Genomic DNA, 20,046 nt, shown 5'->3' with positions numbered 1-20,046 from the left:
CTGTACGACTGCATTTGTTTGTTATATGCTCGCTGCAGACATCGAGAAGGTTCCAATCGTTGTTGCTAGGCAATTTCTGTCAAAAGTTTGTTGTATACTCTTTGGAATCATCGAGAAAGATCCGAACGCCGATATTAGGCAGTTTCTGTCTGGAGATTGATTCCTAATACAACGCGAGTCCCATTATATCAGCATCTCTAAAATACAATTCTATGTGATTTCTAGGGAGAACAATACAATCGATCCACACCTTCGTCAGGCAAAACGTTTATCCCGTGACCGTGGCTACGTTCGGCGATCAGTTGTGACCTCGAACCCACTTTCGCTTTCACAAATGTCAAACAATTACAAATGACAATTGCTTAATTACAGTTATGATAAAATCTAGACTAAAGCATTAGAAGGCTTCCTCAAAATTGCAAAGGGAAGGCTCCGGTTTTCCTTTCATCTCCGACATATATATATATATATATTACAACAAACACAAAACAATGTTGAACGAAGTAATACACTGTAAACATACACATCACAACGAACACAAAACAACATTGCTGACACTTCACTAAAATAGAGTTGAAAATAACACTTCACTAAAATAGAGTTGAAAATACGTAATAGATAAATAATTATTTCGGTATTAAATAAAAGTTACATAGCACGACACCACACTCTTATTCAAGACGTATACAAACAGCTATTTTGGAAATCCGTCACGAGCGTGAAGCAGCTCTCACGCATGCGCAATGAAATACATTCGGTAATTATATACATTATTATAAACATACAATAATATTAATCCTATTCGAATTACACGTCATCCACTTGTAATATCGTGATATAATGTGTTTACAAAGAGTGGACAATAGAGATGTTAATCAGACAGAAAAAGACGATTGTTGTTCAACTTGAACTATTCACGCCAAACGCACAGAAAACAGCGCAATCCACACTCTCTCGGCAACGCCACTCGCAACCTCTGTCTCCGCTCAGCTCGCACTCGGCTCCTCGACTCGCACTCTGCTTTTCGACTCGCACTCTCTGCTTTTCGACTAACTCTCTGGTCGTTGCCGCATTCTGTTGTCTTTTTCCTAGGCCCACCGCACACGTGTTCTGCAGACGCTCGTGGCCAGAGTCACGTAGGTCTTTTCCACGAAACTATGCACTTGAAAAGACCGATGACACATTGATGGGCCCGACGGCGCCTCGGCTCTCGGGACATTGTTCATAGTTCGCCCGACATTTCTTAGGCCTTTCGTCCACGATACTACACACTGAAATAAAGTTAAAAATAATTAATAGATAGACAATTAATTCGATATTAATAAAAGTCACTACATACTAGGGACACCAGCCAACACGTGCAACATGATAAAAAAATGGGGGAATAATAAATAATAACTAATACAGCATAATACGTTATTATGTAGTAACAAAAGATTAATAACTTTTATGAGTAACTAGCTAAGAAGACTAACAAATAACAAATAATAATTAATAAAATATAATGCACTATTATATGTTAATAAGAAGATTAATAACCATTTATGGTACACAAGCTAAGAGACAATACTAAATATTAACTAAAAGAAAATATGTTAATTATTTTTTTTGTGTGTATGCACAGAATGGGTCGCAGATATTTTGACCCGAACCAAGCAAACCAACTCTACAGCCTTTATGAGGTAGACACACCTGTGGCTAATCCACAAGACCCAGAAGAAATACAATCCTGTTACTGTGCTCAACTAGTTAACACTGCTTATCTTTTCAACAGTCATCACTTTTGCCGGGATTGCTACGACTATCTAGATCCAGACGATCAAGATCTATACGAGGACCAGCCAACACACTTCTTATGCGGACGAATTCAAACAGTGCCCTGTAGACTATGTGATATACAAGTAGCAGGACTCCAACCTGCGACATCTTGTCCCTAATGGGTAAATGTTTGAATGTTTATCTTGACTTAACTCAACATGAAAGATATCTTCTGATACAAGGAATTATAATTCGCGCCGTTGCCCGCTAGGAAATTATGTATTAACACAACGAAGGCAAACATGTTAATCGATAATACATATATATGTACTCTCTTAAACAATTGCACTCGTAATACCTGCGCCTATGGATAATATATACACACATACACATATATGTCGGAGATGAAAGAACACCGGAGCCTTTGGAATTTTGAATAATCCCGCAACATTGTAATCTAGAGTCTACTATAGCTGTAATTAAACAATTATAGTTATCTAATCCGATTGTAATTGTTCGCGAGTTGTGATAATGAGCTTGGGCTCGAGGCGGCAGCCAGTCGCCGAACGTAGCCGCGGTCACGGGATGAACGCTTTGTCTAACAAAGGTATGGAGTAATTCTATAGTTCTTCTTAAAAGAAATATTTGTGGCGGCACGCGACAGTAAACATTCCAACGGTTTCTGTCCCGTGGCTCGCCACACGTTGACCCTATTCTTCGAGCAAGATGATTGCCAGATGTCGGTGCGTCTCCGCAGTACGTGTTCAGCTAGCCTGAGGGCCGTTATAAATCTTAGGATTTAGTTGACTAAAGTCCTTCAAACAAACAGTCTTTGTCCCAGCTACGGGAAGATAGGGAAAATCTATTTTTTTCGCGAACGACGCTTCCCGTTAGCAACTTTCCCTCTAGGGCAGCTAGTATCTTTTTCTAACCACCGATATGGAGATTGACCAATTAGCAGCAACGCCAAATCCCCTCACCTTCTGAACGAAGGCTATCCTCGACGAATCCGATGATCTCGTGTCCTCAGACACGCCTCATCATAGCTTTCCTCTGCAGCATCACCGCGACGGAGAGTCATTCTCTCGTGAGATCGTATTAGCGCGTTACTTAGTGTCTGTACGCTCGGTGGGTATTCCACGTTTTCGTAAAGAGTCCGACTTAGATTTTTGTGAGCACGTATATCTATCATCCCGTTGACCGCGGATTCGTTATTACTTACTTCGTTCGGAAAGTAAGGGACATTGACGTTGCTGCTAATTGCTGCTAATTGCTGCTAATTGCTGCTAATGACGTCGTTCGTTGAAAAAAATAGATCTTCCCTATCTTCCCGTAGTTGGGACAAAGACTGTTTGTCTGTTTGAAGGACTTTAGGTAACTAGATCTTTGTGTTTATGACGACCCTCGGGCTAGCTGAATCGTCGAATCAGTTACGTTTTCACAACAACAAGGTAAGCTCGTTCCTTCCTTTGCCAATCCACTATCCGCGGCAACAATGGCAACCGCAGATAAAATTACCTCCTTGCGTCGGAGACGAGGTCATTATCTCCGCTAATTCACGCTTATGTCAAATCAACTGGACGAATACGAACAATTCGGTCGTCAGGAAGAGTGCGATTTATTATTCCTCCAGAAACATCTGGACCAATATGGGACTGAGTTCTACGCCATCCAACTCGAGTTAGAAGAATTAACCGAGGAGGAAAACGCACGCGGTACCGACATGTCGGACCAATATTTAAATATACGATTACGGATAAACCACCTATTAAAAGGCGCCAATTCATTAAAACTCAACCAACGGAAATGTTCGGTCCCAATCGGAACGCTCAACACGTTGCCGACGACCTCGAAACGCTACATCACGGCCACGATCACCCCCATTGACGGCACATACGAACGCACGGTGACGTTCCTAATCATACCGACAATATCGACTTGGGTCCCATATCAACCCGTAGATCGCTCAACGATACAAATACCTAGGAATCTCCAACTAGCCGATCCAAGATTCCATAGATCTGCTTCGATTGAAATCTTATTGAGCGCCGGACCAACACTAGTATCACTCTGTGTCGGCCAACTGGATATCAGTCAATCAAACGGGCCCGACTTGCGTCTGCAAAAAACGCGATTTGGATGGGTCATCGGGGTGAGCCCAACCTCGCAATCATCATCATACGCATTTCACGCCTCCACGGCGGCTTTACAGGCGGACCTCGCCCGTTTTTGGGAAATCGACGAAGGACCGCCCGCTGCACACATTTCGGAAGCGGAACGACAATGCGAGGAGCACTTTCGAAATCACGTTCAACGCACCAACGAAGGACGATACATTGTCGCTCTCCCATTTAACGAAACAACTCCTTCGCTTGGATGCTCTAAATCCATGGCGATGAAGCGACTCACATTCCTCTGCCGTCGAATCCAACGAGACAAACGATTCGAAGTTGACTATCACGCCGTAATACAAGAATACTTGGAATTAGGACACATGACGAAGATTACCACGGACCACTGCACGGACGACGGATATTTTCTGCCACATCACGGCGTGATCAAAGAGTCCAGCCAAACTACAAAACACAGAGTTGTGTTTGACGGATCTGCACCAACCACCGCCGGAGTTTCATTAAACAACGTATTTCATACGAGACCGAAACTACAAGATGACGCATTTTTCATTCTTCTAGGATTTCGTTCTCATCAATACGGCATTACAGGCGATGTTGAAAAAATGTATCGACAATTTCTTGTGCGCCCAGAGGATCGGAAATTCCAACAAATTTTGTGGCGCAACTCTGATGAAGATGTTGACAACTATCAACTTAACACAGTGACATTCGGGCTGTCAGCGGCCCCTTATCTAGCCATTCGGTGCCTCAAACAACTGGCGGACGCCGAGGGACTTCGGTACCCACGAGCGGCGATGGTCTTACAGCGAGACTTCTACGTCGACGATGTTCTTACAGGAGTTGATACAAAGGTCGAGGCACGATCATTGAGAAGGGAGATCACAGAATTGCTTAAACTAGCCGGCTTAAACATTCTAAAATGGGTATCGAACGACCGGGAACTGCTACGAGGACTTTCCGAGCAGGACATAAACGATAAGCTGTTACTAGGCGAATCGCAAACCTTCAAAACTCTGGGTGTTGTTTGGAATTCCTTTGACGATTCGATCCTATATTCCGTCAAAATCAATCCTACCGCCTCTCGAATTACGAAAAGAACAATCAGCTCCGAAATCGCCAAGATCTACAACCCTCTTGGATTACTGGCACCAGTGATCGTTCGAGCTACGATGCTGCTCCAACGATTTTGGACATTAAAAATAGATTGGCACGAATATCACAAGGTGACTTACATACAGAATGGAGCAAATACTATGCACAGCTACCATTGCTAAATAACGTAAAGTTTCCACGTAAAACTATAATCAAGACTGCAGCGGAAATTGAGTTACACGGGTTCTGTGATGCCAGCGAAAGGGCGTATGGGGCATGCGTTTATCTTCGCACCATCACTCCGGATGGTCATGTCTGGACACAACTCCTCACTGCAAAGTCAAAGGTGGCTCCGCTCAAATCACAAACCATTCCAAGGCTGGAACTGAGTGGAGCACTTCTTCTCACATCATTGGCCACTACAGTCCTTCAAGCCTTACCAAGCAGCATTCCTCGGACCGTTTATTGGACTGATTCTACAATCGTTCTTCATTGGATTAATACATCACCCCATACGCTGAAAACCTTTGTCGCTAATCGTGTGGCAGAAATTCAACAGAAGACTCACACCTCAGATTGGCGTCAGATTCCCATTACCGATAACCCTGCAGATCTCATATTTTGTGGCCAATCACCCGAAGACTACCTGCGACCAACCAGCACCGAAGTCTGATAAGAGATCCACCTCACAACATCACATCATATCACTTGATCGGTACCCTCTCAATGTGGGGAGTATGTTAAGCCACGAGGCATATCACAGGCTGTATTTCTAACCGTCGCTCACGGTCCTACAATGTCGCAGGCAGATCGTCTTATCTGCCCGCTGGATCATATACAATATATCGACGGGCGCATAGTTGTCACCAAGCAGCGAGATCTAGAACCGTCAATTTTTATCCGTTACTTTTTCCACACAAGAAGGAGGCATACGTGATTATAGACGCGAACGGTGGCATGATCCGAGCATAGTGGGGGTCGTCTTCCAAAGAAGACGATGAAATGATCGAAAGGCAATCAGTCCCATCTGACGAACCAAACGCTATACATCGAGAGGTCTGACGAATAAAATCAAGATCGTATAGAATAACGAATTCATTGAGAGTTATTGTAAAGTCGGGTCAACTTTCTGTAACATATTTACAGTATTCATTGTTAAACAATTTGTGGCGTGTCCATCATATTATTGTCAAATATACTATTTTATGTTAACCTGTTAATACAATGTTAAATTCATTGAACCACCTCTGTTATCTTAATCGAAACAGGAGAACGACTATTTCGCGGCGTCGATTAACAGAATCGTAGCGAGAATTTACGCCTCTCGCTGACGCGTTTTCCTCGCGACCGCGTCTCTCCGCGAACGGTCATAACAGACGGCTAGCATCCTTTTTTAACCACCGATATAGAGATTGACCAATTAGCAGCGACGTCAATTTCCCTCACCTTCCGAACGAAGGCTTTCCTCGACGAATCCGAGGATCTCGTGTACTTAGACGAACCCCATATAATTTTCCTCTGTGGCATCATCGGGACGGAGAGTCATTCTCTCGTGAGGTCGTATTAGCGAGTTACTTAAAGTCTGTACGCTCGGTGGATATTCCACGTTTTCGCAAAGAGTCCGACTTAGATTTTTGTGAGCAGGTACATCTATCATTTCGTTGACCGCGGATTCGTTATTGAACCTAAGACCAACATCACTAGTATCGCGAGTGTCCAACCGCCGCGGTTGATTGTCGAGTCGGTAGCATCCATACTCGTATTAACAGACCGTACCTTATATACAAGGTTATAACACGACGATGACCGATTGCAATGAAGATTCATCAAACACCCACAACCTTATTCCTGACCCTTCTCCGACATATATATATGTCGGGTTAGGATCGGAATTTTGGGCGCGTGACAACACTTCGCGTGGACTAGCCATCGTTTCACAAAGCAGACATTATATTTACACGTATATACAAGACTATCACAAAGCTTAACAAATAATATGTCTAATGAATAATAAGCTTAACGAATAGTAAGTTTAATGAATAATATGATTTACGAATAATAAATTTAATGAACACTATTAACAATGTTTTTGGGTTCAAACGAATCTACGGTCAGCGAGATAACTCTTTACTAAGCGTGAAATAATCTTAGGCGCAAAATACGATTGACGAAAATGCTCGATGTGTCACTCTCCAAGGCAATCGCACGAATGCCAGTGTCACGTAAAATAACAAAATAAAAAAGAAATTTGAGGTGAAAAATAAAAAAAGAAAACTTTATTTTTTTCTAACAACAATACACTTTACAATCTACTTCCGAACTCTAGGCGTGACTTTCTAAGACTGACTTATGATTTTCCTTTCGATCGGATCCGATTACTTTCTTTTGTCATCCCTCAACATCCCCGCCGTCCATGCATTTGCTAGGCGTCCGCGATCGTTGTCACGTGCTTTTTCTTCTAGAACCTTCGGTGAAAGGACCGTTGGGATGTTGATGGTTCATTAGGCGCTTCAGCGATATACATTGTCGCCGAGTGCCGCCACATCTTTATCTCTATCGTCAGTCCGTCGGATTTGAAGTATGCCGGTCGTGACACCAGCCTCGTCTGGAATTTGATACGCACTCGTTAGAAGCATCGAAAAGTTCCGAACGCCGTTTCTAGGCAGTTTCTGCCTGGAGTTTGATTATTGATACAATGTATGTCCCATTGTATCGGCACCTCCGAGGCAACCTCACATGTGGCTAGGCCCGCTCTCGAGGCCGCATGCCGCCACAATCACACTTCTCGGAAAACCCATACAACCACTCCAGACGTCCGTTAGGCAAAACGTTTATCTCGTGACCGTGGCTACGTTCGGCGACCAATTTTTCGTTTGAGGCTTTGTTTTCGAGAAAATCGACTTTGAATTTTCGCTCGTGCACTTTATCACGTCTCGTTATAACGGATCTCGCTGTAGATTTTTAAAAAAATTAAAAACAAAAAATTTTAAAAAAATGTTTATTCTATATTTTCAACTTCTTTTTTCGCGTAGAATCACTCCCTTTCCACTTGTACCACCAGCTATCAACCACCCTGTATATATATTTCATAGTAAAATTTCCATATGTAATTCTCCAAGTTTATTGCGGTATTAATTATTCTTAATCACTTGGTTTATTAACAGGTTTATTTTAGTCGTACAGATTTTATCCATTTTATTTCTGTGTTTGTTAATTAATTAAAATATGTATTCCTGCTGTTTCGCTATTATGTCGTATGTAGTCGTTCTTATTTTTGATTTATCAGGTCAGTTCGCGGCTCGTTCAGTTTATTAATTAGTTTTATTCAATCATTTTGTATATTTTATACTTGCTGATTAATCAAAGTGTGTCCTCCTGTTGTTCCATTTATTCTCCTTTACTATTACGTTGCATATTATCGTTCTTATTTCTTAATTTATTTGGTCGGTTCGTGGTTCGTTCGATTTATTAGTTGGGTTTATTTAATGATTTCATTTTTATTTTGTATTTTACATATTCCATCTTCGTTAACTGATTGTAGTATATCATTCTGTTGTTCCATTTATTATGTTTTGCTAATTCGTCATACATAATCCTTCTTATTCTTGATCGATTCGCGGATAGTTTAGTTTATTAATCGATTTTGTTTAGTTATAGATATTTTATTTTATTTTTTGTATTATATATATTCCATATTCGTTAATTAATTAAAATTTAATGGAAATTAAAGTTGTCGAACTTTGAATTTGACATTCGATATGAAGAAGGCAAAGCAAACGCTACTAGCGTTTTAACTAATTAGCGGATTATCTAGAAATTCCCCGGAGGTATGTCTGCCAATCAGGAAATGAGAAGAAGATTCACCGGTTCGTTGTCCACCTCTAAAAGATTTGAATTAATCACGTCAACCGAGAACTCTCCCATATTTGAAGCTAAGCCTCGCCTCCCTCAATCCCATGGTCCAGGAAATCAGAGAAGAGCAGTCATTCGAGAATACCTTACTACACAAGAAACACCCATAAAATATTTTGATCAGGCTGCGGAAGACACCGACGAAAACACCGGTGAAGAAACATCTGATCATGAGATAAGCGATGCCGAAATATCAAGAGAAGAGGAGTTTTCCCTATCGTGCTCTGAGTTGCCACAACAACGGGAAGAAAGGACCAAACCCACAGTATTTACAGAATTGAAGATCTCAGAAGCAAGAGATTCGATAGTGAAAGTAAACGATCATAAAGTGATTTTTATCGATACAAAAGGAAATCCGGTGGACAGAGGAGCCTTAGAAATAAAAGAAGCAAGGAAATTACCGCATTATGGAGATGTAATGTTTGAAAGAGCAAGATTATATCAAGACTCAGGAAAACAAATAATATCTTTACCCATGAAAGAAAACCGAAACGTCCCAATAACAGCGGAAAACTTGTTGTACTCGTTAAAAACCTTGCTGGACGTGGTAAATGAGAAATTGACACGTACAATCAAGAAATTGAAGGAAGTATTCTTAGCAAAAACAATACACATTACCATTTGCACCAGGGAAGTAACCATCCCACCAGTGGAAGCGCGAACTAACATAATTCGGGAAAAAACACGAATCGTCCGTAGCAGGACACAAAGGAGTAACGAAAACCTACCAAAGAATACGGCAACATTATTATTGGGAAAACATGAAGAAGGAAATCCAGGAGTACGTAAGAATATGTAAAGAATGTCAATTGAAGAACTTAACTAGAATAAAAACGAAGCAACCAATGGTACTCACTGATGCACCGGACAAAGCTTTCGACAAAATCAGTATGGATATCGGCGGTTCATTACCAAAGACACAAAGGGAAAACGAATATATATTAACGATTCAAGATTTATTAACAAAGAACTCGCTCGGAATTCCGATCAAAGGAATCACTTCGGCCGAAATAGCAGACATTTTTATTAAGCAATTCATTTGTCGATTCGGTTCACCAAGAGCGATCTTGACCGATTAGGGAGCGAACTTTACATCTTCCTTAATAAAAAAAAAAGGTAGTAAAGAGGTTTCGGATAAAAAGATGCACCACGACAGCATATCACCCACAAAGCAACGGTTCATCGAAAGATCACGCCACGTGTATCTCAAGTTATATATCGAAAATTCCAGAAATTGGGACGAATGGGTGAAATTAGCCATGTTTTCTTATAATACCTCTGTACACGAAGGAACGAAATTCTCCCCACACGAACTAGGGCACTTGGCCAGAGAACCCACTGGTGAAATAATAATCGAAGAAGATTAACATACTACTAACATACGCAGAATACCTCAGAGATCTGTTCGATAAAATCAACACCGTGCAGCAGATGGCAAGAGAAAATTTGGTGAAATCCAAGTTAAAATCAAAAGAATACTACGACAGATGAATCGGCCCGCAAAATTTCAAAATAGAACACCTAGTATATCTATTAAAGGAACCTAGCAGAGGAAAATTTTCCGATCAATATCCGGGACCGCATAAGTGTTAGAAATTTTAGAAACTCAAAACGTCAAGATTGAAGTGAAAGGGACTAGGCGAACAGTGCACTTAAACAAGTTAAAATTAGCGTATAACCGAAATAATCAATAAATGAAACGATTTCAGAAGGCAAGAATAATGCAGATAGTGGAAACCTAAAAGAAAAAGAAAAAAGAAAAATTATTATGTGTGCTCTAACCATTATTCAAATATAAAACGTGTTAATTCAATACAATAAAAAAAAAACAGTGAAAGTGAAGGGTACCTTGTGAACAATTAATCATCGTAGAAGGAAGTGTATGTGCAAAGACAGGTTATGGGTCCACATTCGTAGAACATAACATACGACAGCCAGCTGAAACAAATGGATAAATTAATCTCAATTGTCTTAATACAAAATATAATATTACTAAATGTTTATAACAATATTATGGTTAAACCAAAGGAAGTATGACACTGCTTGTCGAATAGTGCAGATAGTGGAAACCTAAAAGACAAAAGGAAGATTACTATTTGTGTTCTAACCATTATTTAAATATAAAATGTGTTAATTCAATAAAATAATTAAAAGGCAGTGAAAGTGAAAACTACCTAGTGCACGATTCATCATCGTAGAAGGAAGTGTACATATAGGAATTCCGCAGAGACAAATTATGGATCCACTCCATAGAACATAGTATATGACTGTCAGCTGAAACGAATGGATAAACTAACCTCAATTGCCTTTGACATATATGAAAGAAAATAATATTATTAAAAATTTACAAGAATATTACAATTAAACTAAAAGAAGCACGATAACAGTCAATGATTGATGTTCGACAATAGACTTACAGTTGCCCAATGGAAAAGAAAACTGAAAAATCAAGAAAATATGACATTACTACAAATAAATCAATATTGACGCAGCAGTCCTCGATAAGAAGAAACAAAATCAGTTAATAGGTGTAGAAAGAAGTTATAGAATAATTAAGGTAGGTTAACCGAATGTCAATAACAAATATAACTAGAATAAGAAGGTGTTATACTATATTAACATATATAATATTGTTAAATTATTGTATCTGACATATGGAAATAGATTTTATAATACACAAAAGCGATAGTTGATACAATACAATACCCACGTATTAAATTAAATTAATTAAATGACATTTTTATACATACAAACGTAGGATAAATAAAAGTACCCATAATAAGTGTTTAGAGCATAACGAAGAACCAGACAATGTCAAATACTCATTATGTAAATGTTCCAAGTAAGCAACGCAGCATCGAAGGAAAACAATTCAAGAAACTACAAACGATAATAATTCAATAAACAGGTTTTAACTAATAATACATAGATTAGCTTAAAAAATTATACTATGCAAATATGAAATAACAATAAATCACAAGTACGAAGTAACGACAGATTAATAGGAAAGAAATAGAAATAGCTAGTAAATATTAAAATAGGCTAGAAATTAATCAAGATAGATTAACTGAGTATTAATGACCAAACATGATTGAAATTAGAAATTATCATATTGTGTTGAGTTACTATAGTATTATTATATTAAATCTGGCATTAAGAAATAAGGTTGTATTATACAATAGTGACTGGTGACACATTACACTATGCACACATTAAATTAAACCAATTAAACAAAAGCTACATAAATACAAACCACCTTATAATCAAACAGTGAAATAATTCTATTAGTAATTAATAATTTCGACAACGATTTATATCCACACGGTATTACATTAAAATAACACACAGTATATATATATGTCGGATTATCATTAGGATTTAAGGCGCGTAACGATTCTTTGTTTGAGTTAGCCATCGTTTTACGAGACAGAGATTATATTTACGCGAATATACAAGATTTTACAAAATATTATGAGTATTGAGTTTAATGAATGATAAGATTAACAGACGTTAAGTTTAACCAATAATTAGATTAAAGAATAATAAATTTAACGAACAATAAGAGGTACGAATAATATGTTTTACGAATAATAAATTTAACGAATAATGAGATTAACGATTGATAGGTTTAACGAATAATGAATTTAATTAACACTATTAACAATGTTTCCGGGGTTCTAACGAATCCACGGTCAACGGGATAACTCTTTGCTATGCGTAGAATAATTTTAAACACAAAAATACGATTGCTGAGACACTCGGTAAATTGCTCGATGTATCACTTTCCAAGGCGATCACACGAATGAATATCTGATGAAAATCTTTTTCGCTGTACGACTGCATTTGTTTGTTATATGCTCGCTGCAGACATCGAGAAGGTTCCAATCGTTGTTGCTAGGCAATTTCTGTCAAAAGTTTGTTGTATACTCTTTGGAATCATCGAGAAAGATCCGAACGCCGATATTAGGCAGTTTCTGTCTGGAGATTGATTCCTAATACAACGCGAGTCCCATTATATCAGCATCTCTAAAATACAATTCTATGTGATTTCTAGGGAGAACAATACAATCGATCCACACCTTCGTCAGGCAAAACGTTTATCCCGTGACCGTGGCTACGTTCGGCGATCAGTTGTGACCTCGAACCCACTTTCGCTTTCACAAATGTCAAACAATTACAAATGACAATTGCTTAATTACAGTTATGATAAAATCTAGACTAAAGCATTAGAAGGCTTCCTCAAAATTGCAAAGGGAAGGCTCCGGTTTTCCTTTCATCTCCGACATATATATATATATATATTACAACAAACACAAAACAATGTTGAACGAAGTAATACACTGTAAACATACACATCACAACGAACACAAAACAACATTGCTGACACTTCACTAAAATAGAGTTGAAAATAACACTTCACTAAAATAGAGTTGAAAATACGTAATAGATAAATAATTATTTCGGTATTAAATAAAAGTTACATAGCACGACACCACACTCTTATTCAAGACGTATACAAACAGCTATTTTGGAAATCCGTCACGAGCGTGAAGCAGCTCTCACGCATGCGCAATGAAATACATTCGGTAATTATATACATTATTATAAACATACAATAATATTAATCCTATTCGAATTACACGTCATCCACTTGTAATATCGTGATATAATGTGTTTACAAAGAGTGGACAATAGAGATGTTAATCAGACAGAAAAAGACGATTGTTGTTCAACTTGAACTATTCACGCCAAACGCACAGAAAACAGCGCAATCCACACTCTCTCGGCAACGCCACTCGCAACCTCTGTCTCCGCTCAGCTCGCACTCGGCTCCTCGACTCGCACTCTGCTTTTCGACTCGCACTCTCTGCTTTTCGACTAACTCTCTGGTCGTTGCCGCATTCTGTTGTCTTTTTCCTAGGCCCACCGCACACGTGTTCTGCAGACGCTCGTGGCCAGAGTCACGTAGGTCTTTTCCACGAAACTATGCACTTGAAAAGACCGATGACACATTGATGGGCCCGACGGCGCCTCGGCTCTCGGGACATTGTTCATAGTTCGCCCGACATTTCTTAGGCCTTTCGTCCACGATACTACACACTGAAATAAAGTTAAAAATAATTAATAGATAGACAATTAATTCGATATTAATAAAAGTCACTACATACTAGGGACACCAGCCAACACGTGCAACATGATAAAAAAATGGGGGAATAATAAATAATAACTAATACAGCATAATACGTTATTATGTAGTAACAAAAGATTAATAACTTTTATGAGTAACTAGCTAAGAAGACTAACAAATAACAAATAATAATTAATAAAATATAATGCACTATTATATGTTAATAAGAAGATTAATAACCATTTATGGTACACAAGCTAAGAGACAATACTAAATATTAACTAAAAGAAAATATGTTAATTATTTTTTTTGTGTGTATGCACAGAATGGGTCGCAGATATTTTGACCCGAACCAAGCAAACCAACTCTACAGCCTTTATGAGGTAGACACACCTGTGGCTAATCCACAAGACCCAGAAGAAATACAATCCTGTTACTGTGCTCAACTAGTTAACACTGCTTATCTTTTCAACAGTCATCACTTTTGCCGGGATTGCTACGACTATCTAGATCCAGACGATCAAGATCTATACGAGGACCAGCCAACACACTTCTTATGCGGACGAATTCAAACAGTGCCCTGTAGACTATGTGATATACAAGTAGCAGGACTCCAACCTGCGACATCTTGTCCCTAATGGGTAAATGTTTGAATGTTTATCTTGACTTAACTCAACATGAAAGATATCTTCTGATACAAGGAATTATAATTCGCGCCGTTGCCCGCTAGGAAATTATGTATTAACACAACGAAGGCAAACATGTTAATCGATAATACATATATATGTACTCTCTTAAACAATTGCACTCGTAATACCTGCGCCTATGGATAATATATACACACATACACATATATGTCGGAGATGAAAGAACACCGGAGCCTTTGGAATTTTGAATAATCCCGCAACATTGTAATCTAGAGTCTACTATAGCTGTAATTAAACAATTATAGTTATCTAATCCGATTGTAATTGTTCGCGAGTTGTGATAATGAGCTTGGGCTCGAGGCGGCAGCCAGTCGCCGAACGTAGCCGCGGTCACGGGATGAACGCTTTGTCTAACAAAGGTATGGAGTAATTCTATAGTTCTTCTTAAAAGAAATATTTGTGGCGGCACGCGACAGTAAACATTCCAACGGTTTCTGTCCCGTGGCTCGCCACACGTTGACCCTATTCTTCGAGCAAGATGATTGCCAGATGTCGGTGCGTCTCCGCAGTACGTGTTCAGCTAGCCTGAGGGCCGTTATAAATCTTAGGATTTAGTTGACTAAAGTCCTTCAAACAAACAGTCTTTGTCCCAGCTACGGGAAGATAGGGAAAATCTATTTTTTTCGCGAACGACGCTTCCCGTTAGCAACTTTCCCTCTAGGGCAGCTAGTATCTTTTTCTAACCACCGATATGGAGATTGACCAATTAGCAGCAACGCCAAATCCCCTCACCTTCTGAACGAAGGCTATCCTCGACGAATCCGATGATCTCGTGTCCTCAGACACGCCTCATCATAGCTTTCCTCTGCAGCATCACCGCGACGGAGAGTCATTCTCTCGTGAGATCGTATTAGCGCGTTACTTAGTGTCTGTACGCTCGGTGGGTATTCCACGTTTTCGTAAAGAGTCCGACTTAGATTTTTGTGAGCACGTATATCTATCATCCCGTTGACCGCGGATTCGTTATTACTTACTTCGTTCGGAAAGTAAGGGACATTGACGTTGCTGCTAATTGCTGCTAATTGCTGCTAATTGCTGCTAATGACGTCGTTCGTTGAAAAAAATAGATCTTCCCTATCTTCCCGTAGGTGGGACAAAGACTGTTTGTCTGTTTGAAGGACTTTAGGTAACTAGATCTTTGTGTTTATGACGACCCTCGGGCTAGCTGAATCGTCGAATCAGTTACGTTTTCACAACAACAAGGTAAGCTCGTTCCTTCCTTTGCCAATCCACTATCCGCGGCAACAATGGCAACCGCAGATAAAATTACCTCCTTGCGTCGGAGACGAGGTCATTATCTCCGCTAATTCACGCTTATGTCAAATCAACTGGACGAATACGAACAATTCGGTCGTCAGGAAGAGTGCGATTTATTATTCCTCCAGAAACATCTGGACCAATATGGGACTGAGTTCTACGCCATCCAACTCGAGTTAGAAGAATTAACCGAGGAGGAAAACGCACGCGGTACCGACATGTCGGACCAATATTTAAATATACGATTACGGATAAACCACCTATTAAAAGGCGCCAATTCATTAAAACTCAACCAACGGAAATGTTCGGTCCCAATCGGAACGCTCAACACGTTGCCGACGACCTCGAAACGCTACATCACGGCCACGATCACCCCCATTGACGGCACATACGAACGCACGGTGACGTTCCTAATCATACCGACAATATCGACTTGGGTCCCATATCAACCCGTAGATCGCTCAACGATACAAATACCTAGGAATCTCCAACTAGCCGATCCAAGATTCCATAGATCTGCTTCGATTGAAATCTTATTGAGCGCCGGACCAACACTAGTATCACTCTGTGTCGGCCAACTGGATATCAGTCAATCAAACGGGCCCGACTTGCGTCTGCAAAAAACGCGATTTGGATGGGTCATCGGGGTGAGCCCAACCTCGCAATCATCATCATACGCATTTCACGCCTCCACGGCGGCTTTACAGGCGGACCTCGCCCGTTTTTGGGAAATCGACGAAGGACCGCCCGCTGCACACATTTCGGAAGCGGAACGACAATGCGAGGAGCACTTTCGAAATCACGTTCAACGCACCAACGAAGGACGATACATTGTCGCTCTCCCATTTAACGAAACAACTCCTTCGCTTGGATGCTCTAAATCCATGGCGATGAAGCGACTCACATTCCTCTGCCGTCGAATCCAACGAGACAAACGATTCGAAGTTGACTATCACGCCGTAATACAAGAATACTTGGAATTAGGACACATGACGAAGATTACCACGGACCACTGCACGGACGACGGATATTTTCTGCCACATCACGGCGTGATCAAAGAGTCCAGCCAAACTACAAAACACAGAGTTGTGTTTGACGGATCTGCACCAACCACCGCCGGAGTTTCATTAAACAACGTATTTCATACGAGACCGAAACTACAAGATGACGCATTTTTCATTCTTCTAGGATTTCGTTCTCATCAATACGGCATTACAGGCGATGTTGAAAAAATGTATCGACAATTTCTTGTGCGCCCAGAGGATCGGAAATTCCAACAAATTTTGTGGCGCAACTCTGATGAAGATGTTGACAACTATCAACTTAACACAGTGACATTCGGGCTGTCAGCGGCCCCTTATCTAGCCATTCGGTGCCTCAAACAACTGGCGGACGCCGAGGGACTTCGGTACCCACGAGCGGCGATGGTCTTACAGCGAGACTTCTACGTCGACGATGTTCTTACAGGAGTTGATACAAAGGTCGAGGCACGATCATTGAGAAGGGAGATCACAGAATTGCTTAAACTAGCCGGCTTAAACATTCTAAAATGGGTATCGAACGACCGGGAACTGCTACGAGGACTTTCCGAGCAGGACATAAACGATAAGCTGTTACTAGGCGAATCGCAAACCTTCAAAACTCTGGGTGTTGTTTGGAATTCCTTTGACGATTCGATCCTATATTCCGTCAAAATCAATCCTACCGCCTCTCGAATTACGAAAAGAACAATCAGCTCCGAAATCGCCAAGATCTACAACCCTCTTGGATTACTGGCACCAGTGATCGTTCGAGCTACGATGCTGCTCCAACGATTTTGGACATTAAAAATAGATTGGCACGAATATCACAAGGTGACTTACATACAGAATGGAGCAAATACTATGCACAGCTACCATTGCTAAATAACGTAAAGTTTCCACGTAAAACTATAATCAAGACTGCAGCGGAAATTGAGTTACACGGGTTCTGTGATGCCAGCGAAAGGGCGTATGGGGCATGCGTTTATCTTCGCACCATCACTCCGGATGGTCATGTCTGGACACAACTCCTCACTGCAAAGTCAAAGGTGGCTCCGCTCAAATCACAAACCATTCCAAGGCTGGAACTGAGTGGAGCACTTCTTCTCACATCATTGGCCACTACAGTCCTTCAAGCCTTACCAAGCAGCATTCCTCGGACCGTTTATTGGACTGATTCTACAATCGTTCTTCATTGGATTAATACATCACCCCATACGCTGAAAACCTTTGTCGCTAATCGTGTGGCAGAAATTCAACAGAAGACTCACACCTCAGATTGGCGTCAGATTCCCATTACCGATAACCCTGCAGATCTCATATTTTGTGGCCAATCACCCGAAGACTACCTGCGACCAACCAGCACCGAAGTCTGATAAGAGATCCACCTCACAACATCACATCATATCACTTGATCGGTACCCTCTCAATGTGGGGAGTATGTTAAGCCACGAGGCATATCACAGGCTGTATTTCTAACCGTCGCTCACGGTCCTACAATGTCGCAGGCAGATCGTCTTATCTGCCCGCTGGATCATATACAATATATCGACGGGCGCATAGTTGTCACCAAGCAGCGAGATCTAGAACCGTCAATTTTTATCCGTTACTTTTTCCACACAAGAAGGAGGCATACGTGATTATAGACGCGAACGGTGGCATGATCCGAGCATAGTGGGGGTCGTCTTCCAAAGAAGACGATGAAATGATCGAAAGGCAATCAGTCCCATCTGACGAACCAAACGCTATACATCGAGAGGTCTGACGAATAAAATCAAGATCGTATAGAATAACGAATTCATTGAGAGTTATTGTAAAGTCGGGTCAACTTTCTGTAACATATTTACAGTATTCATTGTTAAACAATTTGTGGCGTGTCCATCATATTATTGTCAAATATACTATTTTATGTTAACCTGTTAATACAATGTTAAATTCATTGAACCACCTCTGTTATCTTAATCGAAACAGGAGAACGACTATTTCGCGGCGTCGATTAACAGAATCGTAGCGAGAATTTACGCCTCTCGCTGACGCGTTTTCCTCGCGACCGCGTCTCTCCGCGAACGGTCATAACAGACGGCTAGCATCCTTTTTTAACCACCGATATAGAGATTGACCAATTAGCAGCGACGTCAATTTCCCTCACCTTCCGAACGAAGGCTTTCCTCGACGAATCCGAGGATCTCGTGTACTTAGACGAACCCCATATAATTTTCCTCTGTGGCATCATCGGGACGGAGAGTCATTCTCTCGTGAGGTCGTATTAGCGAGTTACTTAAAGTCTGTACGCTCGGTGGATATTCCACGTTTTCGCAAAGAGTCCGACTTAGATTTTTGTGAGCAGGTACATCTATCATTTCGTTGACCGCGGATTCGTTATTGAACCTAAGACCAACATCACTAGTATCGCGAGTGTCCAACCGCCGCGGTTGATTGTCGAGTCGGTAGCATCCATACTCGTATTAACAGACCGTACCTTATATACAAGGTTATAACACGACGATGACCGATTGCAATGAAGATTCATCAAACACCCACAACCTTATTCCTGACCCTTCTCCGACATATATATATGTCGGGTTAGGATCGGAATTTTGGGCGCGTGACAACACTTCGCGTGGACTAGCCATCGTTTCACAAAGCAGACATTATATTTACACGTATATACAAGACTATCACAAAGCTTAACAAATAATATGTCTAATGAATAATAAGCTTAACGAATAGTAAGTTTAATGAATAATATGATTTACGAATAATAAATTTAATGAACACTATTAACAATGTTTTTGGGTTCAAACGAATCTACGGTCAGCGAGATAACTCTTTACTAAGCGTGAAATAATCTTAGGCGCAAAATACGATTGACGAAAATGCTCGATGTGTCACTCTCCAAGGCAATCGCACGAATGCCAGTGTCACGTAAAATAACAAAATAAAAAAGAAATTTGAGGTGAAAAATAAAAAAAGAAAACTTTATTTTTTTCTTTACAATCTACTTCCGAACTCTAGGCGTGACTTTCTAAGACTGACTT

At 40.4% G+C, this 20,046-nt stretch overlaps 2 protein-coding genes across 2 annotated transcripts; both read left to right on the top strand.

Moving 5' to 3' along the window:
- Positions 1–3,322: 3,322 nt before the first annotated feature.
- LOC126875560 (uncharacterized) lies at positions 3,323–5,658 on the top strand. The gene is made up of 2 exons (XM_050638511.1): positions 3,323–4,915; positions 4,990–5,658. Exons 1-2 carry the CDS (start codon positions 3,323–3,325, stop codon positions 5,656–5,658), a joined length of 2,262 nt encoding a protein of 753 aa, XP_050494468.1.
- Positions 5,659–16,048: 10,390 nt separating this feature from the next.
- On the top strand, positions 16,049–18,384 carry LOC126875559 (uncharacterized). The gene is made up of 2 exons (XM_050638509.1): positions 16,049–17,641; positions 17,716–18,384. Exons 1-2 carry the CDS (start codon positions 16,049–16,051, stop codon positions 18,382–18,384), a joined length of 2,262 nt encoding a protein of 753 aa, XP_050494466.1.
- Positions 18,385–20,046: the final 1,662 nt, after the last annotated feature.

This window comes from Bombus huntii, chromosome 18 (assembly GCF_024542735.1).
Source record: "Bombus huntii isolate Logan2020A chromosome 18, iyBomHunt1.1, whole genome shotgun sequence".
In the NCBI taxonomy this organism is placed as follows: domain Eukaryota; kingdom Metazoa; phylum Arthropoda; class Insecta; order Hymenoptera; family Apidae; genus Bombus; species Bombus huntii.
Note: the sequence above shows the minus strand (reverse complement) of the source record. Positions and strands in the feature narration are given on the sequence as shown.